Here is a 27,244-nt window from a genome sequence, read left to right on the forward strand (position 1 = left end):
TTACTGTGAGGGTGGTTACACAACTTTATGCATTTACCAAAGCTATAAAATTGTACACAAGAGAGTTAATTTTACTGTGGGAATAAAAACGCCCTGAAACCATGGCAAACTATGCCCATGAAGAAAATGAGAAAGGGGTGAAGAGTAATCTGCAGGAGCAAGATTATTCCTTAAATAACTTTAAAGGGAGGATGGATTGGCATGATAAAGAGCTATGGCTGGAGCAGAGACAGGAGTGTTGGGGACGTGTCAATAGCATTTTCCAAAAATTTGACTTTTTCATTTGTCACTTAGTTTTCACTCCCATAACTAAATTGTGAAGAGTGTAAGTAACTCTTAAGTCAAAGGTATCAGCAGATTTTGAATAACGCCTAGCAATACAGATGGGTATCATTTTGAGGTCTTCTGCTTCCCAACAGGGATCTGAAAAGCAGCCTGAATGATTCAACAGCTTAAAAATGTCCTCATGCTTGCAAATGAATCCAGAGTAGTGGAATCAACTTAAAGCAACAAAACTAATCTAGCACCTGTAAGATATTTATTAACATGAAACAGAAAATGAATCTAGTAGTTACAAGATACCTATTGTTATGATAAACAAAATTTATATGGGTATTTTACTTAACTGTTTCTGTAGAATTTATTGTTTATGCTAGCTACCATAGAGTATTAAGTGTTTGTGGGCACAATAAAGATATTTTTTGCTTGTAAGAGGCAAAATGTTTGAAATGGTATTCATTTCTTATATAAGAAAACTGTAATTTTATTCTACTTATTTTACCTACAAGAGTTCCAGTTTTATGTACAGGTGGCTATTTCAAAAGGGAAGTACAAAGTTCTCCAGATGTTCTATGTGACCAAATAAAACCTAGTACTAGTAATGAATGTTCAAAAAACAGAGTAGGTCTATGAGTGATGTTTAACTTCTAAATAGTATGTGGGTGACACTCAGTTGATAGGTATTCACTAGTTTGTATGACTTCATATAAATCATATTAGTCCTAATACTCTCATGGCTATTATTTCCATAGTGGACCCAATAACCAGAAGCCCAGAACCCTAGAGTTTCCATAGGCTTTCTGAAGTCTTCTGTGAGGTAGGTAAATAAGGATTTTTTTTTTCTAAGATATCAAGTCCTGCTATGTTTCCCAAGCTGGAGTTCAGTGGCTATCCACAGATATACTCAAAGCACATCTCAGCCTCCATCTCCTGGGCTCAAGTAATCCTCTCACCTCAGCCTCCCAAATAGTTGGAACTATAGGCACGCTACTATCATGACTGGCTCAATAACTTTTTTTAAGTGACCAGAAATATCCCCTACATATATTCCTGAGAAATTACTGCTGCTCAAGGAAATTTAGGCATTGAACATCCCTTTTGGGTTAACTGAATGTTGAAAATAAGATGAGTGGCAGAAGATGTAGGAAAAGAGCAACAAATCTGAAGTTAGAGAACTAAAGAAAAAAGAAGAAAAAAATGCATGAACAACAATCACTTATATCAATATAGACCTAAAGGAATATGATCAAAGGTAGAGATGGCCAAAAAGATCAATTTTTAATGAGCAGTTTTCTTAATCCATTCAAGACTGCTACAACAAAAATACCATAAACTGGGTAGCTTACAGAAAACAGAAATTTATTTCTCACAGTTCTGGAAGCTGCAGGGTACAAGAACAAGTTGATGACAGATCCTGTGTCTGTGGAGAGCCTGCTTCTTGGTTCTTAGATGTTGCCTTCTGGCTGTGTCCTCACATTGTGGAAGGGGCCAGCTAGCTCTCTAGGGTCTACTTTATAAAAGCACTAATCCCATTCACAAGGGCATTACTCTCATGACCTAATCATCTTCCAAAGTCCCACCTCTTAATACTACCGTATTGTTGATTAGGGTTCAACACATTAATTTCAGGGAGACACAAATATTTAGACAATAGCAGCAATTATTCCTTGAAGAAAACAAGTTTATTCAGCTTGTCCATCTCTGTGCTGACAATTGTTGGAAGAAATAATAATGTCAATACTAATAAGAGCTAACATTGATAAAGTACTTGCTGTGTGCCAGGCATAATTGATACAAAGATCAGAAGTATGAGGTTTACATATGTTTAGGAAATCCATCAATAAGGTATTATACTCTAAACATTAAGATTTCCTGATGATAGCCTAAGCGCTTGCTTTCTAGTATCATACAACATTCATTTCATGTTTTTGAAGAATTATCATTGCTTAAAACTTGATTAATAGTCAACAACAGTATTAGTGGAGTGGATTGTCAAAATTGTATTATACATACATGTACATATACATTTACATAAACATATATATTATTATATATGCAGTATGCTTATTATTTTCTAAATAATTACCTGGCTGGCATTTGCAAACATATCCATTGATATGATCTTCACAGTCTGCACCATGTAGACATGGTGATGAAGAGCATTCATTTATATTAATTTCACAAAATTGACCAGAAAATCCAGGAAGACATCTAAGGAAAAAAAATGAAAAAGATATTTGTATATATTATACACATGAGCACTATCACTTTTCATCTTGGGATTCCATCATTCAAACGTATTTTCAGAGCTCCAACAACATGTAGCTGGGAGCCTTCCTTGGGATGACAATGAGTTGAATTGTGGCCCCAAAACAGTACGTCTAATACTTAACACTAAATATCTGTGAATGTGAATTTATTTGGAAATCGGATCTTTGCAGATTTAATTAAGTATCTTGAGATGAGGTCATTCTGGATTAACTCAGTGGGCTCTAAATCCAGTGATAAGTGTTCTTACAAGCACAGAAGACAGAGACCCATAGGGGAGAAGGCCACGTGAACATGCACGTAAAGATTGACATTATGCAGCCCTAAGTCAAGGAACACCCAGAGCCTCTAGAAGCTGGAAGAGGAAAGATAAGATTTTCTCCTAGAGTTTTCAGAGGGAACATGGCCTTGCTGACACTTTAGTTGGACTTCTGGTCTCCACAGCTATGAACAAATAAATTTCTGTTATCTTAAGCTAACAAGTTTGTGGTAATTTGTTATGTCATTCCTAGGAAACTAATACAGAGATTATATTATTGCATGTATCTGCTTAAATACAAGTGAACTGTTTGAAAAGAAATAAAACAGAGTTCTCAAGGAGACTCTTAAAATGGAGAAATTGGGGGCATGTCATGAAAAGTATGCTCCGTAATTGGAAGAATAGATATGGAAAGAGTCAATAGGTCAGAGATGATTGTACTTCCTCTTATTTTGTAGGGATGCTTTAATATAAACCATTTAGATGTCAGAAGTTAAACTATGCTTCAAGAACTGATGGAGGATCCACAATATTGATTAAAGTGCAATGTCCATAGCTATAGATACAGATTTGTCGAGTGCCTACAACCTGCAGGTATTTTATTTATGAATGCTAAGAATACAAACAAAAGTAAAACTCTGCATCTGCCTTCAAGAAGCACTGAGCCCAGTTGGGAAAATAGACAAGTAGCTGACACAATTATATAATAAATGCTATAATCAGCATATAGAGAAATGTATTTTTATCATGGCAGAGTATACACAAGGGCAAGAATAAGAAAAGAGTGTGAGTTAATCCAGAAATTGCAAGTAGTTCTGAATGGCTGAAATATAATGTGGGAGAGCACAGTCTGGGGTGATGCTGATGAAAAAGGATAAATTAAATAAATAGAGATTAGATCATTATACAGTATTGGATCATAAGTTTTACCACAGCTAATATTTACTGAAAACTTATTCACAATATATAACTTTACCAAAGTCACAAGACTAGCAAATTTGCAAAAGTAGAATTTATTGGTCTGTACTAATCAGCTAGCCAAATTTAGCCACTGTTTTACTTGGATACACAGTTGCTTAGGTGATATAAAAATTAAGTTCTGTTTTTCACTGCAACTGGGTCTACCCAGCTGAAGCTAGGTAACTATGAATTTTAGACCATCCAGAATGTCAGTAACTCCACTGTGCTAGATCCTTACCTAGCTGAAGACTTTCTAGACCAACAAACAATAAGACTTGCTTTAGGGCCGGGCGCGGTGGCTCACGCCTGTAATCCCAGCATTTTGGGAGGCCGAGGAGGGTGGATCATGAGGTCAGGAGATCGAGACCATTCTGACTAACATGGTGAAACCCCATCTATACTAAAAAATACAAAAAATTAGACGGGCATGGTGGCAGGCGCCTGCAGTCCCAGCTACTCAGGAGGCTGAGGCAGGAGAATGGCGTGAACCTGGGAGGCGGAGCTTGCAGTGAGTGGAGATCGCGCCACTGCACTCCAGCCTGGGCGACAGTGCGAGATTCCGTCTCAAAAACAAAAACAAACACACAAAAAAAGAAAGAAAGAGTTGCTTTAACTTTGTGTGGATTTATGGATGGTCCGATTTTGCACTGTCAAGATGAAATCTTCAGTATTGAATTCCCACTGCCACAGTGAACCTCCCCATCTTTGTAGCAAAAAGAAACCCATAGCAGTGTTTTTTTTTTTTTTGAGAAGAATTCATCACTAGTGGTTTACGTTTATATGCAAAATAAACTTATATGCAAAATAAACTCAGGGCTCATTTTGTCAATAATCGAAGTGTTCATTGTCTTTCCTTGAATATCATAAATTGTTCTTCAAAAATGCATTATCAATATATTTAATTTATTTATTTTTGAGACAGGTTCTTTCTCTGTTACCCAGGCTGGAGTGCAATGCAGTGGCCCGATTATAGCTCACTGTAATATAAAACTCAAAGTAATCCTCACACCTCAGCCTCCCACATAGGACTACAGGTGGTGTGCACCATCACACCTGCCTAATTTTTTTGTGTGTGTTCATTATATAAAATGGACATTTTCTCTGTCTCCATTATACAAAATGGGTCATGCTATGTTGCCCAGTCACATTATCAATTTGTATTCTTGGCAGAGTTTTCTAAAATGTCCATTTGTCTATGTTCTTACCTATGAACAATATTAACATTTATTTTAATTTTCATTGCAAAGGAAAAAAAACTACTTACCTAATAAAGATTTTTTAAAGGGGATAGTTTAAAAAAATTTTAATATAATTTGTATTTTGTGATAATTTTAAGGATAACAGAAAAGTTGCAAGGGTAGCACAGAATGTTCTCATAGACTAAGTATCCAGTTTCCTTTATTGTTAACATCTTACATTCACATGGTATGTTTGTCACAACTAGTGACACAATATTACTACATTATTACTAACTAAAGTCTATGTATTATTGCAGTTTCCTTAGCTTTTATCTAATGCCTTTTGTTTCTGTTCAAGAATCCTATTCAGAATACCACATTCCATTTAGTTGCATATCTCCTTAGGCTCCTTTAGACTGTAATATTTTCTCACACTTCCTTGTTTTTGATGACTTCAACTGTTTTGAAGAGCATTGGTCAAGTATTTTGTAAACTATAGCTCAATTTAGGTTTGTTTAATATTATTCCCATGGTTACACTGGTGTTACAGGTTTCCGGGAGAAAGACATCATAGAAAAGGCTCTCATCACATTATATCAGCATTACCCTTTAGAGGGAAGTTGCTTTGCACATCCCACGCTTAACAGATGAGGAGTCATGCACAGCTCTTTAAAGGAGAAGTGCCTATATAAATAATTTGAAATAATTTCTTCATATATATTTTTAAAATCTTTTCTGGAATTTTGAGTGAAATGGCTTTGAATCTATAAATCAAGTTATAAGAAACAATATCTTAACAATATTGAGTTTTTCAATTTATGTTAAGAAATATTCAGTTACACATATCTTCTTTGATTTCTTTCACTGATGTTTTATAGTTTTCTACATAGAGATATCATAAACATTTTATTAGATTTATACCTAAATGCTTCATTTTTGTTTACTGTTCTAAGTGGTATATTTGTTTTGTGTTTCTTCTTTCCAATATTCCAGTGTTCATTACTGGAAAGCAATTGACTTCAGCATGATGATCTTATATCCTGCAAACCTTGTTACGCTAGCTTATCATGTCCTAGAGCTTTTTTCAAAAATAGTAGAGGGTTTTCTATAGAGAAAATTATCTTCTACAAAGATAATGATTGCATCTGTAGGTAAAGACGGTTCTGTTTCTTCCTGTTCAATCTGCATACCTTTTATTTCTTTGCCTTGTCTTATTGCACTCAGTAGGACTTCTAGTAGGATATTAAATAGCAGTGTTGTGAGAGGAAATGCTTGCCTGTATCAAATCTGAAGGAGAAACGGTTTAGTTTTCATCATTAAGAATGATGTTAGCTATAGGTTTTTAAAATGTAGCCTTTATTAGGTTAAGGAGGTTACCTTTTATTCTTAGATGTTTTTGTTTTTTATTTTTGTTTTTGTTTTTGAGATGGAGTCTCTCTCTGTTACCAGGCTGGAGTCCAGTGGCACGATCTCGGCTCACTGCAAACTCTGCCACCCGGGTTCAAGCGATTCCCCTGCCTCAGCTTCCCGAGTAGCTGGGACTAGGGGCGCACACCACCACACCCAGGTATTTTATTTTGTATTTTTAGTAGAGATGGGATTTCACCATGTTGTTCAGGACGGTCTTGATCTCCTGACCTCGTGATCTGCCTGCCTTGGTGTCCCAAAGTGCTGGGATTACAGGTGTGAGCCACCGCACCTGGCCTATTCTTAGTTTTTTTGACAGTTTTTATGAGTGGAAATTAAGTTTTGTCAAGTGATTTTTGTGCATCCATTAAGATCATTATATGGTTTTACTTATCTGTTGATATATAATCATATTGATTAAATGATATATGATATGATAACGATTGATACAGTCATGTGTATTTTTCTTGATCACGTGTTAATATAGTGAATTATACTGAATGTTTTATGAATGCTAAGGTTTGATTTCCTGGAATGAACTCCACTTGCTAATTTCAGGGTGTGTTAATGCAGTCATCTTCTTGTTATTTGCAAAGGGTCTATGATTTCGATTTTAAACTTTTAATGTTAAACTTTTACTCTTCATTCCTTCAAGGTTATGTGATGTTTACATTCTTAGCTTGAATGGAGGAAAGATTTTGAAAACGCTTATAAAATAGAAGTGCATAACAATTTATAACCCTATGTTTCACAAAAATATTTACACAATGATCTGTTAAAATTTATAACATGGGGAAATTGTGCTACTTATATTGGTATTATAAGCAGTTTTATCCCATACATATTTATTCACTTTATAAGCATTTTAATAGAATGTCTGATGGATTGAAATTACTTACCCAACTTGTTTATACAAAAGCATTTACTAAAAACTGTTAAACACTAGTACATAATGACACTGTCACACTGGGCTTTTAACATAAGAATTGCTCTGCAATACTAGGAGGAGAGGCATAAAACACAAGTTGATTTTGCAGCATAGCAACTAAAAATATAACAATGAAAGCAATTGTTAAAAATGATAACTCAGAACTTAACATTAGAGGGACCCAACATCATGCCTCCATTTAGCTTATTGATACAAAAGATGTAGTTTAACTGCTATTAACAGGTGACAGGAGCCACTCTCAAATGATTCTTCAAATTGGAAAGTACTGTCTTACAACCTGTTGTTGCAGATAATGAAATTATTTTGTACGGTTTGCAGCTGTTTGGATAACCACCTAGCCTGGATACCTTCCCATAACCATTCTGCTAGTCACCACTTATTACCCAAGACCTTCCTGAAAATCCTCCTTTAGGCCCTCACTATTGTTGCTGATACTTTTCCTTTGATACAGCTGCTTTTATCTCACATTTATTAAGCCCAACATCGTAGTATTTATTTTCCATTATTTTCTTCATTTGTTTCTGTTCCTTAACGATAATGCAGAGCCCATGTCTCCTGTTGGTTTTGTCCATTGGAGTTTTATAGATTTTACCACTCCAAAAACAGCACTTGGTTCATTTATTAAGATAAACTATGAGGCACATAACAAAGCAATTCTGGCTTTATTTGTTTATTAAACAAATGTGTCTGGTATCATACAACTGAAGTTTTTAATTTAAATGGGACTTAATTCAAGTTACATACACTCACTAAATTCTTATTTGCCTTTGAAATATCTACATTTAAAAATAATTAAATTTATATTCTATTTATATTACATTTATAATTTCTAATAGCCCATTTGCTGGGCTTTGATAATATAATTGATAGGATGTAGTTTAATAATTGTCAAGGAAGGAACAATGTTATAACATGACTTTTTATATCTGCAAAGAATCAACTTTAAAACATTAACTCTAAATGCGCAGAAGCTGAGTGTTTATTTATAAACTTCACTGAAGCCAAGAATTCTCCAGTTAGAATAGCTGAAAAGTATCAGATATGTAAATGACTTCATAAAATTTCAGAATCACCATCGTTCTTTTCTGTGATTTATCTTCTTTTTTAATAATTAGTGACCACAACTACACATAACTTATTTTCTTAAAATATGCAAAAACTGTAAGTATATATCTCTCTGAATAGTACCCTATCAGTAACTGATCATACTTAATCATGAATAGGAAGCCTCCAGTTAGAAGTCTACACACCTCAGATATTACTTCTGCTTAATTTTGTTTATTTACCTGTACTGCAGCCAAAAATTTTGACGGTTTAGAATTTTTGCCTTGTTTTTACATAAGAAACTATAGTTCTGAGGAATAACCATAAACCAAACCAAACCAAACCATTTTACACTTCACTTATCCCTGTGTCCTGACCTCTTCTCTGTCCTGGATGATACACCAGAATATCTAACTGGATCAGAAATTGTCATCTAGGTCATAGGAATTCACATATTTCTATTTATATTCATCCTTCAGATGAATGGCCATGGACTTACAAATTTGACTTATTTTTTTTAAAAAATGTTAATTTTATAGATGATATTGTAAACTACTATGTTTCTGGGAAACACAATAGGAGCATCAGGTTGATAAGTAGGGGATATACAGTGAATAGGCAAAGCCAATGATCTGACCAGAATGGTCTTGATTATGAGTTCAATATTGTACTGCTTCTCACTTCAGTATTTTGATTACTGTTCAATTGATCACATTATATGCTCTAAATTTTTAAAAATACAGGTATTTTAAACTCATTTCATTGCTTTGTTGCAGAGATTGTGATAGATTGTAATCTAATTATTATATGTATTTTCAAATGTGTAATTTAATTTTATTATAGTCAAACTGCATAAAGCATAATCCAAATTGAATTATAAAATAAGTAACTTTAGTGTTGTTTATATTATGTATCTTGAAGGTCATTTTAATTTAACATTTTTACTTTTATCCCAAGTAATTCTATTATCACTATCAATTATGCATACAGATTAAGAGGAGTTATTCTTACCAATTATTGTAACATAAACCAAAGTTTCCTGAAACCACTTTAAAAACTAGAATATTGTCTAAATAACTGTTGAAATTGTATGTAGACATACACAAAGATTTAGGCAAAAAGGACATTAACTACACCTGTCTCAGTAATTATGAATGAATGAAACTCAAAGTAGTTCCTTTTTATAGATGATATTATTTCATATTAGTTGTTAGTAAAATATTGCTTTATATATTGATATTGACAGTATTTAAACTTCATTAATTTGAAATGATCCATATGCAGAAATTAAGACAGAGCTGGGTGCAGGTTGTTTATTTAGAAGGTGATCCAAGTAAGCAGAAATGAAGGAGTGGAAAGAACAAAACAGGGAAAAAGAAAAGTCAAATAAGAATGCATTATTTAGTAGTTTGTCACATTGAGTAACTGGGACTCAGTCTGACTGCAGTAGTTTTCACATTCTTTCATACTTTTCTCAGCACAAAAAAAAATGAAGTCTAAGCCCCCTCCCAACCCCCATCATTGGAAAGTTGGCTTCCTCATAATCTGCTTGGATCTCTTGTGCAGGCAAGCTAGACGCTCTATCATAAAGACACCCATGTATCACTATAAAGAGGCCCATGTGGAAAAGAACTGGAGCCTTGACCAATAGAGCCAATAAGTAAATATAGAAGGGGATCTTTCAACCCCATGTGGGTCTTTATATGATTGTAATCCAGCTGGCATCTTGTGTGCAACCTCCTGAAAAATAATAAGCCAGCACCACCCAGATAAGCTGCTCCTAAATTCTTGACTCACAGAAATGGCCAGATAATAAATGCTTGTGTTTGTTTGTTTGTTTGTTTGTTTGTTTTGAGATAGAGTCTTGCTCTGACGCCCAGGCTGGAGAGCAGTGGTGTGATCTCGACTCACTGCAACCTCCGCCTCCCGAGTTCAAGCAATTCTCCTGCCTCAGCCTCCCAAGTAGCTAGGACTACAGGTGTGCGCCACCAAGCCCAGCTAATTTTTGTATTTTTAGTAAACACAGGGTTTACCCATGTTGGCCAGGATGATCTCAATCTCTTCAACTCGTGATCCGCCTGCCTTGGCCTCCCAAAGTGTTGGGATTACAGGTGTGAGCCACCGCACCTGGCCTAAATGCTTGTTGTTTAAGCAACAGAATTTTGAGGGTAAATTGTTATATGCAATACATAATTATGTACAAAATGAGGACTAATTGAAAAATCTGTAAAGAAGACAAATCAGAAACTACCTCGGAATGACTGATGAACAAAGCAATTATTCACTGATTCTTATTCCCTACTAGCCATGGGTAGCTCGTAGGCTAATAGGGGCAAACTTCTGGGATGATTTATAAGTGGCTATCTTGTGTGTATACTCAGTAAGATACCCTAGCTTCCAAAAAAAAAAGAGCCCTAAGGCACAAAAGTACAAAATATTGAAGTGTGGTATAGTCAATATACTTGGGAACTGTCCAACACAGCTGGGATGAGATGAAAAGCGTTAAAAACAACTGCTCCACATGCCATGTGAGGAGCCCCAACCTATCTCATATGTTAAAAAACATCTAAGAAAAAATGAAGAAGGGAATTTAATAAATTCAAACTATACTGAGAACTTTGGTTAAGATAATTTTTTCTTTTATATTCCACTTTTAAGAACATTCAATATAAAAGAAATTAGATTTTTATTAAGGGGATTATTTTTAAAAGATAACAAGCAAATGGCCAGAACCAACCTGGACAATGAAACTTACCTCAATCTATCACCATTTCTACATTACTCCACTGTGATCAGAAATCTCTTCTCAAGGCAAAATTCTCAATTATTAAGAAAGTTTGCAAATTTATATTAAATTGATCTAGTCAAGACAGCAAATATTATAAACAAATATTATAATGTTAATGGTAGTTACCTTTTATAGCTATGTACTATGCACTTTTCAGGGTCATTTATATACACTTGAAAATCCTCAAAACACAATCTAAGACATATAATATTTTGAGTCTACCAGTAAGTGCAGCCCTGTATCTCCTCTGAGTTTAAATTAAAAAGAATTCTGTTGACAGGAACAATTTTAGCTTTCACTGAAAACATAGTGTTCCCCATAGGAAGAGTCAGTCCAAATCCTGATCCACTCACGTACTCAGGTATAAAAGTGGTTTCTGATAAAATCTTTTTAAATTTTTATTTCGTTTGAATGTCCACATTTTCTAGTGCTGAAATTTTCCAAAAAGCACATTCAAGAAGTAATTATTTGGATTTTTCAGGACCCTTCCAGTGTCAAGAAACACACAACTTCACAAGACAACTAATTTGGTTTTGCAACAGCTCTAACACCAAAAAATTAAATTTAACCACCGTTTTATAATACTTGCGAAGTGTCAAGCCTTTTGCCATTTTCTTATTGTAATGATCTTAAATTATTTTAGGATTACGTATATCCAGATAATTGGTCTCTTTTTAGAAGATCTATGATTCTACTAAGCATTTAAAAATACTGATCAACTATTCTTACCTCCACTTACTTACGAAACATTTCCTGATGATCGTTCTAATTTGAGATGTTATTAGAGAACTGAATGAAGAGAAAACAAGTACAAGCCCCAATTGTAGATACTGATTGACATAGTAGAGTCATATTTATCCTGAAGAAGTATAATAACATGCCACTAACTCTATAAAACTTATAGCTGTGAAGTAAGTGTGACACAAAATATTTTCTGTTTTTTATTAATACATAATAGATGTGCACATTTTGGGGGTACATGTGACATTTTGACACATTCATCTAATCTATAAAGATCAAATGAAAGTAATTGGGATATCCACCATCTTAAATATTTATCTTTTTTTAATTCTAGGAACATTCAAATTATTTTCTTCTAGCTATTTTGAAATGTGTGACAGATTTTGTTAGCTACAGTAACCCTACTAATCTATCAAACACAAGATTTTACTTCTTCTAACTGTACATTTGTGCCCTATTTTTTCTTTTACCTAAGTAATTCAATAAGCTTTCTAAACAATATTATAAAAAGCTAGAGTAGAGATCTATTTGCTTATCTAATAAAAATACTGTTTATGACAAAATTTTATATAGAACACTAAGTTTTCCTTAGTTTTATCTGGTCATAGTTTTAACTGTGTTCCCAGGGTTCAAATAACATGGTTTCTAAAAGATTCTTTCAATCATGAATTCGTAATCATCTGCAGATAACCTAAAATTGGGCCCAGTTAAGTCTAGATGAAGGAATTTAAGAGTTTTACACATATAGAGGACACTGGTAGATAGTTTCTGCCATTTGAGGAGTGGTCATTCATGCTAAGCACTTCACATGTAACTTATTTCTCAAGGTCTCTGAGTGGTGGTGCCTGAGCTCTGGCCAGAGACAGAAAAGGGCAGCTGGTGAGTCCTTAGTGGTAAGTGGGCCTTGGCAATAAACCCTACTACTTTAGAGCAAAAACCCAGGGCAGTCTGCGGAGGGGAAAAGTGAAGACAAAATGGGTTGGTTAGAATCCATGCTGGGGCAGGCTACCTGTAAGGCCAATCTTATGCTCCCCAAGGTAGTGAGGCAGATGAGTGCAGGTGAGGAAGCTGGAATGGGGTGGAGGTGAAGCAGCAGAGGAGCAGAGTCTTCCTCCCACTGGATTTCTTTAAAGGACAAACCAGCCAGGCAGGGAAAGATATGCTATGGTAACTGAAGTGTGATTTTTCAGCAGAAGCAAGTGAGAATCATAGAAGCTTTCCTCAAGGATGGCTTCAGGGAGGTCAACATGAGGTTTAGGACAAGCAGATGTGTGTAGAACCTGGGCCACTCCAAATGTTTCAACAGGAAAACCCTCTGTCCACTCTGGATAACTTACTATCTCTAGATATATTACCTCACAAGGACACACCAATAATTCCAAACATGCTGACCTCCCCTGGACCTATGAACAGCTTTGAAAATAAGTGTGCAAAATCTCTAGCATTCCTATACACCAACAACAGGGGTGCAGAAAGTCAAATTATGAATGACAGCCCATTCACAATTGCTACAAAGAAAATAACATACCTAGGAATACAACTAACAAGGGAAGTGAAGGACCTTTTCAAGGAGAACTACAAACTACTGTTCAAGGAAATCAGAGAAGACACAAACAAATGGAAAAACATTGCATGCTCATGGATAGGAAGTATCACTATCGTGAAAATGGCCATATTGCCCAAAGTAATTTATAGATTCGATGCTATTCCCATTAAACTACCATTGACATTCTTTACATAATTTAAGAAAAAAAAACTACTTTAAAATTCATATGGAACAATAAAAGAGCCCACATAGCCAAGACAATCAATCCTAACTAAAAAGAACAAAGCTGTAGGCATCACACTACCAGACTTCAAACTATACTACAAAGAATATAGTAACCAAAATAACATGGTACTGGCATGAAAACAGACACATAGACCAATGGAACAGAATAGAGAACTCAGGAATAAGACTGCAGACCTACAACCAGCTGATCTTTGACAAACCTGACAAAAACAAGCAATGGTAAAAAGATTCTCTATAAATAAATGGGGCTGGGAAAACTGGCTAGCCATATGCAGAAAGTTGGAACTGAGACACTTCCTTACACCTTACACAAAAATTAACTCAAGATGGATTAAAAACTTAAACATAAAACTCAAAACTATAAAAACCCTAGAAGAAAATCTAGGCAGTGCCATTTAGGACATAGGCATGGGCAAGGATTTCACTACAAAAACACCAAGAGCAATTGCAACAAAAGCAAAAATTGACAAATGGAACCTAATTGAACTAAAGAGCTTCTTCGCAGAAGAAAAAACATGTCTGTCATCAGATTGAACAGATAACCTACAGAATGGGGAAAATTTTTGCAATTTATCCATCTGACAAAGGTCTAATACCCAGAGTCTACAAGGAACTTCAACAAATTTACAAGAAAAACATGAACAATCCCATTAAAAAGTAGCCAAAGAACATGAACAGACACTTCTCAAAAGAAGTGTCTTTTTTCATGCAGCCAACAAACATGAAAAAAAGCTCAACATCACTGATCAATAGGGAAATGCAAATCAAAACCACAATGAGATACCATCTCACACCATTCAGAGTGGCAACTTATAAAGTCAAGAAACAACAGATGCTGGCGAGGTTGCAGAGAAAGAAGAACACTTTTTACACTGTTGGTAGGACTGTAAATTAGTATAACAATTGTTGAAGACAGTGCGGCAATTCCCCAAAGATCTAGAAGCAGAAATATCATTTGACCCAGCAAGCTCATTACTGGGTATATACCCAAATGAATATAAATCATTCTATTATAAAGATACATGCACGCATATGTCCATTGTAGCACCAATCACAGTAGCAAAGACATGGAATCAACCTAAATGCTCATCAATGATAGACTGGATAAAGAAAATGTGATACACATACACCATGGAATACTATAATTCATAAAAAGGAATGAGATCTTGTCCCTTACAGGGACATGGATGAAACCAGAAGCCATTATACTCAGCAAACTAGTGCAGGAACAGAAAACCAAACATCACATGTTCTTACTTATAAGTGCGAGCTGAATGATGAGACAACATGGACATGTAAGGAGGAACAACACACACTGGGGCTTGTCGGTGTGGGGAGGGAGCTGGGAGAGGGAGAGCATCAGGAAGAACAGCTGATGGATGCTGGGCTTAATACCTAGGTCATGGGTTGATCTGTGCAGCAAACCACCATGACACATGTTTACCTATGTAACAAACCTGCACATGTACCACACATAAAATAAAAGTTTATGGTAAAAAAGAAAAAAGAAATGATTCCTTCAGGTGAGAAGTGATTTGGCAAAATCGAAAAATTTTTTTAAAGAAAAAAATAAAATTTTTTTGTTCTTTTTTTACAGTAGCATGCTATTTCTAGATCACCTTTTTTAAAAAAGAAAATGAATACAACTCCACCAGGCACCCTGATGGACCAAACTCAACACAATTCAAATATACTGACCTTAAGGATACTCTGAGCATTTCAGAGCAACCCACTGTCCTGAACTGACAGTTCAAAAATGTATAGGAGTGCATTCTGAGAATACAACTATATGATATTTTTTAAATTCTTTATTTTATGAAAAAACAATTTTAAACACAGGCAGACTACTTTGAACTTTGTATATAAATGTTGGGAAGAATGTTTGACCTTCTGAGGCAGGGACAGAACTAAACTTTAAACAGAATCAGCTTATTTCAGAAAGTGTTTAGTTATAGGTAGATACATTGTTCCTTTCTAAAGAAGCTATGACTAGACTCTCTATTATATCTAAAATAGTGAGAATATGAATTGTGTTTGCAATAGAATACACAAATTAATAAATTAAATGATTATTAAAGTAAATGTATAATGTTGTAATGATAATTATTAAGATCTGTGAATTGTCATTCATCTAGTTACCTCCACAACATAAAGCTCCTGTCTTAGTTCAGTCCATTTTTCATTTTCTTTTCATTTTTAACGTGTCTTTTTCATTATTTGGGAGAGTTCTAGAATGAGCAAGACATCTTGCCTCTGTTCTTTTTAGACTATCTTCACCCTGGGACAACAAAATCCTCCCTGACACATCCATCTCACATATACTTTGTAGTGGGGGGTTTAAAGCCATGGCCTCAAAATATTAAAATGCAGTCATTTTCAAGCAATTTTCTCTGAATATTTATCTTTTCCTCTGGGATTTTTGAGGGTGTTAAGAACATGGTGCTGATGTTTCTACTTCACTACCAAATGCTGTTCTAATGTTACCAATTACCAACATATTCAAGCCACTCATTTTGTCTTTAACCACTTAATGTGTTTAAAAGTTCCTTGGTTGCTTTAGTAAATTCTTTCCTTGTTTACCTCCCTGCCCCCTCTAGTAGATTTTCAGGGTTGCCATAAGAAAGCACCACAGATAAGTGGCTTGAACAACATAAATTCATTTTCTCACAGTTCTGGAGGCCAGATGTCCAAGATCCATGTGTGGGCAGGATGACAGGATTGGTGTCATCTGAAGTCCTCTCCTTGACTTGTGGGAGAATGTCTCCTCCCTGTGTCTTTGCATGGTCTTCCCTCCATGCATGTTTGTGTCCCCATTTTCTCTTTTTTATAAGGACACCAGCCATGTTGGATTGAGGCCCACCTTCATGACCTCATTTTACCTTAATTATCTCTTTAAGAGACCTGTCTCCAAATACAATCACATTCTGAGTTACTACAGGTTTACGATTTTAACATATGAATTTGTAAGGGACAACATTTATGTCATAACATTTCCCTCACAACCAGAAGAAAAATTATAGGAATACATTCACAGAAAAAAAAAAATAAAGGCAGGAATTTCTAGGTAAAGCTGGACATTCAGACACATCCTAAAACCTTAAAGCAGGTCTTAGAAAATTACAAAATCAATTTTCAGAAACTTCATGAACGTTTCTGTTTTTAAGTATGAGTATTATATATAAATATACATCTCTTTTTTCATCAATTTGTGGCTTTTAAAATCGTGCTCAGTTTAAGCATTATACAAATTTTTCCCATTTCTTAATATACAAACCTTGAAACATTCTATAAATTAAAAAGCCTTTTGCAGCTTTTTGTGAAAAGGCATTGCATGGGAGGCCCTTACACTAAAGATTAAAATTAATGCAAAGTATTAAATAAAAACATTCTTAAGCTTCATGACGAAAACAAAACAAAAATAGCTTTGTATTCTCTTCTTGTTCTTTGTAACCACTAAACACATTTAGTGTCTCATTTTAGATAAATGCCATTGGAACATGAAGCTCAGAATCTAAGGTCAGCTGCCTTATTCAAGAGGCTTAGGACTTCTGGATCCTCTCATTCATTAATGACATGACATTTCTACTTTATACAAAATGTTCAGTTGAAATGAAAGTCTGCCTAACCAGGTAGGGCAGGCAGAATTTGTTTTTAACTCCAAAGCTATATCTTCACAATAGAACTACTTGGTATTAGTCCATTTTCGTTCTGTTGATAATGACGTACCCAAGACTGGGCAATTTACAAAAGAAAGAGGTTTAATTGGACTTACAGTTCCACGTGGCTGGGGTAGCCTCACAATCATAGCAGAAGGCAAGGAGGAGCAAGTCCCTTCTTGCACAGATGGCAGCAGGCAAAGAGAGAGTTTGCGCAGGGAAACTCCCCTTTTGAAAATCATCAGATCTTGAGAGACTCATTCACTATCACCAGAATAGTGCAGGAAAGAACCTCCACCATAATTCAATTGCCTCTCACCAAGTCCCTCCTACAACGTGTGGGAAATCAAGATGAGATTTGGGTGTGGACACAGCCAAACCATATCATGCTTATAATAGTTTGCCAACTTTACATGGTACAGATTGTATGGTACAGTAAGAAGACCAAATCAATGAATGGGTTCCATGCATCAAAATAGCATCAGAAGGGAATCTCTTGCTCTCTCTCTCTCTTTCACAGAGACATTGTGGTTGGGAGTGAAGTTCACTTTGAGATAAAAACTGATTTCACTATCAGTTTTCCTTTCATACTTAAAAAAATTTACTGTGTAAGGCAGAGGTCCCCAACACCCAGGCTGGGGACTGGTACAGGTCCATGGCCTGTTAGGAACTGGGCTGCACAGGAGGAGGTGAGCAGTGGGTAAGGGAGCGTTACCTCCTGAGCTCTGTCTCCTGTCACACCAGCAGCCGCACTGAATTCTCACAGGAGTGTGAACCCTATTGTGAACCTCATATGCAGGGAATTAGGTTGCGTACTCCTTATGTGAATCTAATGCCTGATGATCTGAGGTGGAACAGTTTTATCCCCAAACGACTACTCCCTCCTCCCATATGTGAAAAAGTTGTCTTCCACAAAACCAGTCCCTGGTGCCAAAAAGGTTGGGGACTGCTGGTGTAAGGATGAGACAGCTGTTCCTATCACTGTGTCCACAAAAAGAACAATGTAGTTAGACTGGAAATCACACGAAGACAGAAAGATTCTGGCTCCTCGATGGCATCATCAAGCTGCTGAAAGAAATCTGGAATCACCAACTCCTAGGTTTCTGATTTTGGGAAAAAAAATAAATCTGTATTGTTTGTCCATTAGTCAGTTTGTTGTTCTGGTGGTTACTTAAAGTCAAAAGCATCTTGATTTATAACATTTGTGTTTCAAATTTCATTCATAATTTATATTTAACATTCATCTTAATAAACAATTTTTTATAATTACCAGTTTTCAGAACTGGATTTCAGAATATCACATAGAAATATGATATTTGAAAAATTATGGTAGCTGAGATTTAATGTGCCATTATATATTATTCTCTGTATTTCTCCATGGTGGTATACACATATTTTCCTATACTTACAATTGATATATTCTTTTCTTCCCCTAGCATATAAGGTTATCCTAATGTGAATGAAGATGAGAGATATGGCATAGCTCTTTCTGTGCTGTGCTCTTTGTCTCCATAGCATTTTGTCCACATTATTTATTTCAACATACATAATTTTCCTCTTCTTTGGAGAAATCATAAATGAAATGCTGCCTGTGAGGAAAACTTACATTCAATTTTTGAGTAGCCAGGGTTCCTGCCAGAGAAATAAGACTTGTCCAGCTAATGCATTACTAAAAAGCAAACAAACAACAACAACAAAACCTATGTATCTATTATTTTCATTCTCTCTAAAACCCTTCTCTACATTGAGAGGATAGAAGAAATGTGCACCCCTTCCTTTATTAATAGATAGTACTGGGCCAGGTGCGGTGGCTCATGCCTGTAATCCCAGCACTTTGGGAGGCTGAGGCAGGCAGATGACGTGAGGTCAAGAGTTCGAGACCAGCATGACCAACATGGAGAAACCCCGTCTCTACTAAAAATACAAAATTAGCCAGGTGTGGTGGCACATGCCTGTAATCCCAGCTACTTGAGGGGCTGAGGCCGGAGAATCGCTTGAACCTGGGAAGCAGAGATTGTGGTGAGCCGAGATCACGCCATTGCACTCCAGCCTGGGCAACAAGAGTGAAACTCCATCCCAAAAAAAAAAAAAAAAAAAAAAACACTTAAGAAAAGACGACTTTTTGACTCCTCTTAGTTGGTCCAAATGCACCCACTTCCTTTCTTAGGGAGAGAAGACATGTGCTTTTATCCACAGAGTGTATAATTTGCATCTAAATTTAGATATCAGGTCAGTGCAAAAGTAATTGTGGTTTTGTCATCACTTTAATGGCAAAACTGCAATTAATTTTACACCAACCCCATACTTTGGAGGTTTAAAGTAAGTCTTACTGTTAATTGTCCTGGGCCAAAAACATGAATAAACAAAAAGAATTTCAGACAAAGTGGTATGTATGATCATCCTATGCATAAAAGGTCTATGCTCTTTGGATGCTTGGCATCTTTTCCTCTAAGGAAATCCCATGTGGTCCTGGGCAGAGTTGGGGGTGAGAGTAGGTGTAGGGAAGTGTGTGGTGTTAACAGTGATTTCCCACCACATATCCCCTGATATGGTTTGGCTGTGTCCCCACCCAAATCTCATCTTGAATTGTAACTCCCACAATTCCCACATGTCATGGGAGGGACCCAGTGGCTGGTAACTGAATTATGGGTGTGGGTCTTTCTTCTGCTTTCTCATGACAGTGAATAAGTCTCACTAGATATGATGGTTTTATAAGGGAGAGTTTCCTTGCACAAGCTCTTTCTTTGCCTGCTGCCATCCACGGAAGACATGACTTGCTCCTCCTTGCCTTCCACGATGATTGTGTGGCCTCTCCAGCCATGTGGAACTATAAGTCCATTAAACCTCTTTCTTTTGTAAATTGCCCAGTCTTGGGTAGGTTTTATCAGCAGCGTGAGAGTGGACTAACACATTCTCTAAGGCACTGAAGTGATCTAAGCTGTTTAATCCAAAAAGCTAGTTAATATATTTCCTATAATTTTGTTTGCTTTGGAAGTGAGAATTTTACTCAAGTGGTATCAATTAAATTTTCTTATATGACCTGATTTTTCTTTTGAATTGTATCCTAAGATGCAGTGAAGGTTACCAGCAGCAATTTTTCCCACCATATGTATACAATCTACCTTTCAATAAAGTCATTACATACAGGGGAGCAGAGTCAAAAGATAAATAATTTCTGGATGAGTCATTCCTGGATCCAGCTGTGCTTGAAATTAGCATCATAATGGAGCATCCCAGTTTTATGAGCTATAAAAATTCTATATATGATTTAATTAGGCAGAGTTAATTTTTTTTTTACTTGCAGTTGACAGCATTAAAACAGCATTTTTGTCATCTTAGGATTTAAAAGAATTGGGATGGAGTGAAGAGGGTAAGAACCAAGAGTAAGAGGAATTAAGATAGGAGATTATTTCTATTGTGAGGCTGAATCATGATGAGAATGTATGAATTTTAATTTTAACCTGCAATATGCTTTTAGGAATGCATACTCTCTGGAGATATAAACTATATTCATAAGAATTATTACAAAGCTAATACATTCTGGAGATTTATACTTATATTTAACCATTTTAAATACACTAATATCCAGAGAAGTAGTAGAACATTATGATATGAAAAGATGATGAGCAAGGAAATTATATATGCATGGAAAAATACGTTTGCAAACCAATTCCTGATTTCAGCCTACCTGAATTGATATAAATGTATATTTCAATGCAGTTAAAATAACGGTCTGGGTTCTCTTACACTGCAATTGCTAAATATAGCTCATGTCATATTCTCAGAGTTAGTGCAATCATTTACCTGTGCCAGGCAGCTCTGAATAAAAAAGATGCACATTTACTGGATGGGAGAGATTTCTATATGAGCCTACAGGATGCAGCATCAGCATGTCAGCTTCCTGAACTCTTTTATTAGTAGTTATTTTCTGTATTTTATTGTTTTTTAAATCTCTAATCACATTTAGTGAGTAAACAACTAGAAATAATCACTTACCAATTCATTCATCAGAATATTATTTTACATCAACTAGCCTTTAAGAAGTAGCTAAATTTCTTTGGAAAACTAAATACTGTTTACCATTTCTCTTTGCCACCAGACTAATAGAAAGTTTTAGATATATCTCACTGCTAAAATCCAGGCTGAACACTAAGCAATTGGGAGATTGAAATGAACACATCATTTTCCGAGCAATGAAACATTAAAAATCAGACACTGGAGCAGTCTTGTGTTTGAATCAACAAATAAAACAGAAACATTAAGATTTCAATGAGGTGCTTAAACAACTTAAAGTAGAACGATTTTAGACAAATTATAATATTGAATCCTCTCTGGGAACATCAGTCTTGTATGTAATCATGGATCTGAAATTGACTTCATGGGAAATTCACCAGAAGACCATTTTCTAATTTAACAGAAACCAAGAAACAGCAGTATGAAATAGTAAGGGTGTGGAATATTAAGAGTCAGAGTTTTAAAGTTCTTGACATCAGATGGCACGGAGATGAGTAAGGTCACTGAGAATTAGATATGTGACCTTGGTAAATGACAGATGCTTTTCATCTATAAATATCCATAAGCTTTTTCATCTATAATATTTGGATTAGAACCAAAATCATAGGTCTTTTTAAAGATGAAGTAAATAATAAGTGTAATAATAAATGAAAAAATAAACTTATTAGAATGCTATCAAAAATAAGGGTCCTTAAATACTAGTGATTTTTTAATTCTCTTTTTTTAATTCTCTTTTATTGCTATGATTGTTTTTACTGAATAATTAAATTTACATTATTAATAGTGCAAAAGGCATAATGTTGAGATGACTAAGGTTAATCTGTCTCCATTTGCTTAAATACTCTAAAAGAAATACAGCTTGCTATTCTTATCACAAAAGTATATTTTAAAATCTTTTAATGTTTCTGCTAAAATAGACAATGTATTAAGATATTAGAAAGTTACAGTTAACAAGTTTGAAATATTAATATTGAAAAACTATCCTAGGAAGTAAAAATCATTTGGGGATCCTAAATTCTCAGGGTACCTGCCCTTCTTGTGTAACAGCTATAGACTCCCAGAAAAAAGAGAATCAAGAGAAACTGGCAAGGGCTACAAGGCATTTTCCAACCCAGTCATGGAAGCATCATGTCTGCCCTGTTACTTCAGTTGAGGCATAGAGACATATATCGTATTTACAACCCTAAAATCTATTTTGAGTTGTGGATGGGCTGTCAATAAAGAATAACGAATATACATGATCAACTTTAGTAAAATGCATGAGAAAGGGAAAAAATCAAAAGTGAATCATACATTGGATTCATTATGAAGATTTCATTTCTCTAGACATATGATTCTGACTCATATAATGGTAATTTAAAGAGACATTTAACCTTCTTTTCCCAAATATTCTCATATTATAAGTACATGATTGTCTGCTTTCAGATATTTATGAAGCTTGAGATATTTATAAGAAAATTCTTTATAGGCCGGGCACGGTGACTCACTCCTGTAATCCCAGCACTTTGGGAGGCCGAGGCGGGCAGATCACGAGGTGAGGAGATCGAGACCATCCTAGCTAACACGGTGAAACCCCGTCTCTACTAAAAATACAAAAAAAAAATTAGCCGGGCGTGGTGGCGGGCACCTGTAGTCCCAGCTACTCGGGAGGCTGAGGCAGGAGAATGGCGTGAACCCAGGAGGTGGAGCTTGCAGTGAGCTGAGATTGCGCCACTGCACTCCAGCCTGGGTGACAGAGCGAGACTCCGTCTCAAAAAAAAAAAAAAAAAGAAAATTCTTTATAAATGCTGAGTTGCATTATTCCTCATAAGCATAATAATACTATTAATATGTGATGAGCTCTTGGAGTGTTACCTAGTTTATACTTCTTTGTGACAGTTATGACAAATATTTGTAAGGCATTTTAATAAAGGTGAAGAAAGGGTAGTGAATGGAATGTCAAAGATGATGCTAATAAAGATGTAAAGTTGATTTTTTTCTAATTTTTCAACTTATAAAAGAAACCACTTACCATGTAACTGTGAGACATATTCTACTTCAAGAAGTAATATTTACATAATTTAATACTGAAGTAACTGTATGTCTGAAAACATTTCATATAAAAATGTAAATTACATCACTTGAAAATTCTTCATATCATGCCTATTTTTATGTACCAAATTTTACTAAAGTACATCCTGACAAAAGAATTTCTAAACAAAAATGACTACAAACAACAGTAATACTGAGAAAGGTCAAAATTAATGCAAAAAAAGAACATTCTCATATGAAAGGAAGTTTTTAACACACACACACATATTGAGAGAGACAGAGCTGGTTATACTGAATTTCTAGAAGTTATTTAAACTCTACAAGATAAAATTATCTTAATACAGGTAACTTTGTTTTGGGATTGTTCATTATGTTCATGAAGAATGCTCAACAACTTTATAAACAAATAAACAAATAGCTATGTACAGATTTTCTATGTGTATAAATTACTACAAAGAAAAGATGCTTTATGGCACTATACCAATGATTACCATTTTGTGGCAAGATTATGGCTAACATTTTTTATTTGTGCAATCCTTTAAAAATATTCTGATAATGAACAGATATTGTTATAGTCAGAAAATTACAGGATAAATTATATTAAAACTCAGTTAAATAAAGAAAAAAAAACACTAGTATTCTTCAAACTTTTTTTCTTTACCAGAGGCTTTACTTCAAACGGCATTTGTTATTTTTATTGGCAAAATTTTTCAACCGACTCCTTATAGATAGGAAACATTTTGCTTATTTAACCTCCAGTTGGTGGTCATAAGGGTTTATAGAATGCATGAGTGCCTTCATGAATAAATAAATGGTTTTAAGGAAAAAACATGCTTCTGTAAGAAAAAATATCTAATTTCCTGACATTTGCCTACTAATAATTGATGTGGTCATGCCAATCGCCCTGTAAATTACAGGATAATTATAACCATTGTAGAGCCAGTTATGCTTAAATGGTTGATTAATTAATCATGTATTTTGCATACAAATCTTGTGTTCACTGGATCCAGCTAGGTGGTGTGGTCTCTCATACACTCACAGCCTTATGATGGCTGGCACTGATGTTATCTCACCTACCTGGTATTTGGACTGAAAAGACTAAAAACTAGGGGCAGAAACAGCTAAGCTCCTTGCCCTCCCCCTGGTCTTACTAGTTTCTGTTTGTCATGGCCTCGAGGTAACCACACTGCTTGTGTGACAGCCATAGACTCCCAGAAAAAGAACATCAAGAGAAACTGGTGGAAGCTATAAACTCTTTTCCAACCTACCAATGAAAGCATTTCTACTCTATTATTTCTGTCTCTATTGGTTGAGATGATCATAAAATTCTGTCTGTGTTTAAGAGAGTGTCATAGACATAACTTCTTGGTAAGAGAAATATCATATAATTTGGGAATATGGTCTAAAACCACTACAATCTATAGGTTAAAGAGTACAATGGCTTAAGGGCACTTAAAAAACTGATTGATAATAAATTAACACAGTACTTCTAAGAGTGCATAATCTGAGTCAAATCATGTGGAAATGTCAGATAAACCAAAATTGAGGCAAAATTACAAGGTAAACGATTTATAATCATCAAAAAGTAAAGGTCATAAAAGAAAGATAGACTGATGAACCGTTCAGAAGGTACAACTACTAACTATAATTTAGGAATGGATTCTGGAGGGGGAAAAGTAGAAATGGAGGAATAGCTAAAAATAATTTTATTGAGATAATTTATGAAATTTCAGTAAAGTTTGTGGATTAGCAAATAATTTTACATGGAGTTTAAAATCTTAATTGTCATAATTTACCAAGGTTATATAATTGAATATTCTTAGGAAATGCTGAATTATTTCGGGGTAAGGCTCTGAATGTCTGCACATTTTCTCTCATGGTTCAGGAAAAATTTGTATGCACTTGTGTGTGTATGTGTATATTTTGCACTATCTTATATATACAGAAAGAAAGGAAAATAGAAAGAATGATTTAGCAGATCTAACAGTTAAGAATTGATGAGTCCAGATGAAGAGTATACAAGCATTTTTTTTGCTCTTACTGTAATTTTCCTGTTACGTTTGAAGTTATAATAAAATTTAATGAAAAAAGACACTTTATCATCATAAAACTTTTCCACGCAACACACTCAACATTCCAGATTTTGCCACAATAATTTTAATTTTGAGTTATAAGCATATTTGTTAAATCCATACTTGTAACGTTAATAATATGGTTCACATATAATATTAGGTCTCCATATATTTCTATAATTGCCTTTTTTTTTTTTTTTTGGAGATGTAGTCTTGCTCTGTCGCCCAGGCTGGGGTGCAGTGGCACGATCTCAGCTCACTGCAACCTCCGCCTTCCGGGGTTCAAGCGATTCTCCTGCCCCTCAGCCTCCTGAGTAGCTGGGACTACAGGCGCCCGCCACTACACCTGGCTAGTAGTAGAAACTTTAGTAGAGATGGGGTTTCACAATGTTGGTCAGGATGGTCTTCAACTCCTGGCCTCATGTTCCGCCTGCCTCGGCCTCCCAAAGTGCTGGGATTACAGGTGTGAGCCCCCATGCCCAGCCAACTGCTTTCTTTTTATAGAAATCATAATTGCTTCTCATTTTTGTTTGCTTTGTTTTCTATTTTACCATCACTAATTTATCTGACAAATATCTCAAAGACATGACAAATCAATGTCCAAGAGAAAAATTTGAGTATCTTTCTTTCAGAAAGTGATGGAACAGTGAACAAAAAATTAGGATTTTTAATGTTTATAATACATGATTAAGAAATTTGATCTGATAAATATATATCTAGAACCATGGGCCAAAGAAACATAGAATATATTTTGTGATGGTATCATGGACTACTCACAGAAATTAACCAGTTTTTAAGACTCAAAGAAATTTTAATAATTCCCTCGAACCAGAAATCATTTAGAACAAATTTTAAAATCAAAATTTAATACAATTTGATATCTAACAAAATTTCACAGCTAACAGAAATATTTTCATTGGGAATTTTAGAAAATACTGTTAAGAAGTTAATGAGATAAAGAGAAAATATAAATTTAAATCATAATCTAGATATATAGCCATGCAACTACTACATAGCAAAAACTCTGGTTTAATCAAACATTCTCAGAGAAAATTCAAAGTTTTTAATGCATATATTAGAAAATATTAAAAATTAAGTAAACTAAATCTTTAACATAAGTAGCTACAAAATAAATAAAATAAGAATTAAAATTATATTAATAAAAGTGGTAACACATTAATTTAACGTTAATTCAAAAATACTTAACAAAACCTAGATTTTTAGTTGTTGTATTTATCCCTTGAACAATGAGTAGAAAACTTTTAGCCAGTGTGACTAAAAACAAAGAGAAACCCCACAAAGAAATAAATAACATTAATTACATGAAAGATGAGCTGGTGAAAATGTGGATTAAATGAACGATTCATAGAAGAATTTAACTTTATACAGCAGTATGCTTGTAAACCTATACTAAGTGAATGCTTTTTCAAAGAAAATATAAACTTACAATATTGTTTTAAGGAAACGTGGAAAATTGGGAAGCACAAATTGTCACAGAAGATAGTAAAAATTTTGACTCCTACAGTCACCAAGCCTGAGCTCTAGTATCATGTGTTCTACAAAAATTTTAAGAAATATGTAAATTCATGTTGTATAAACTGTCTCAGAACATAGAAAAAAGGTGTTTTTCACATCTACTTACAAACCTAGAGTAACCTGATATTAAAATAATTCAGATAAGCACATGTACCCACTAAATAAATTATAAACATATCTTTGAAAATCGTGAAGAAATTACAAAAATACCACAGCAACATATTAAAAATAATAAAATATAAAAATGTATCTTCACGTTTATTGTTTGAC

At 34.8% G+C, this 27,244-nt stretch overlaps 1 protein-coding gene across 1 annotated transcript in view; it reads right to left on the reverse strand.

The window, feature by feature from the left end:
- Positions 1 to 27,244, reverse strand: part of EYS (eyes shut homolog) — a 1,986,267-nt gene that overhangs the window by 940,198 nt on the left and 1,018,825 nt on the right. Inside the window, 1 exon segment of the mRNA NM_001374351.1 lies at positions 2,366 to 2,490. Coding sequence (NP_001361280.1) covers positions 2,366 to 2,490 — 125 coding nt within the window.

This window comes from Pongo abelii, chromosome 5 (genome assembly GCF_028885655.2).
Source record: "Pongo abelii isolate AG06213 chromosome 5, NHGRI_mPonAbe1-v2.0_pri, whole genome shotgun sequence".
NCBI classification, from domain to species: Eukaryota; Metazoa; Chordata; class Mammalia; order Primates; family Hominidae; genus Pongo; species Pongo abelii.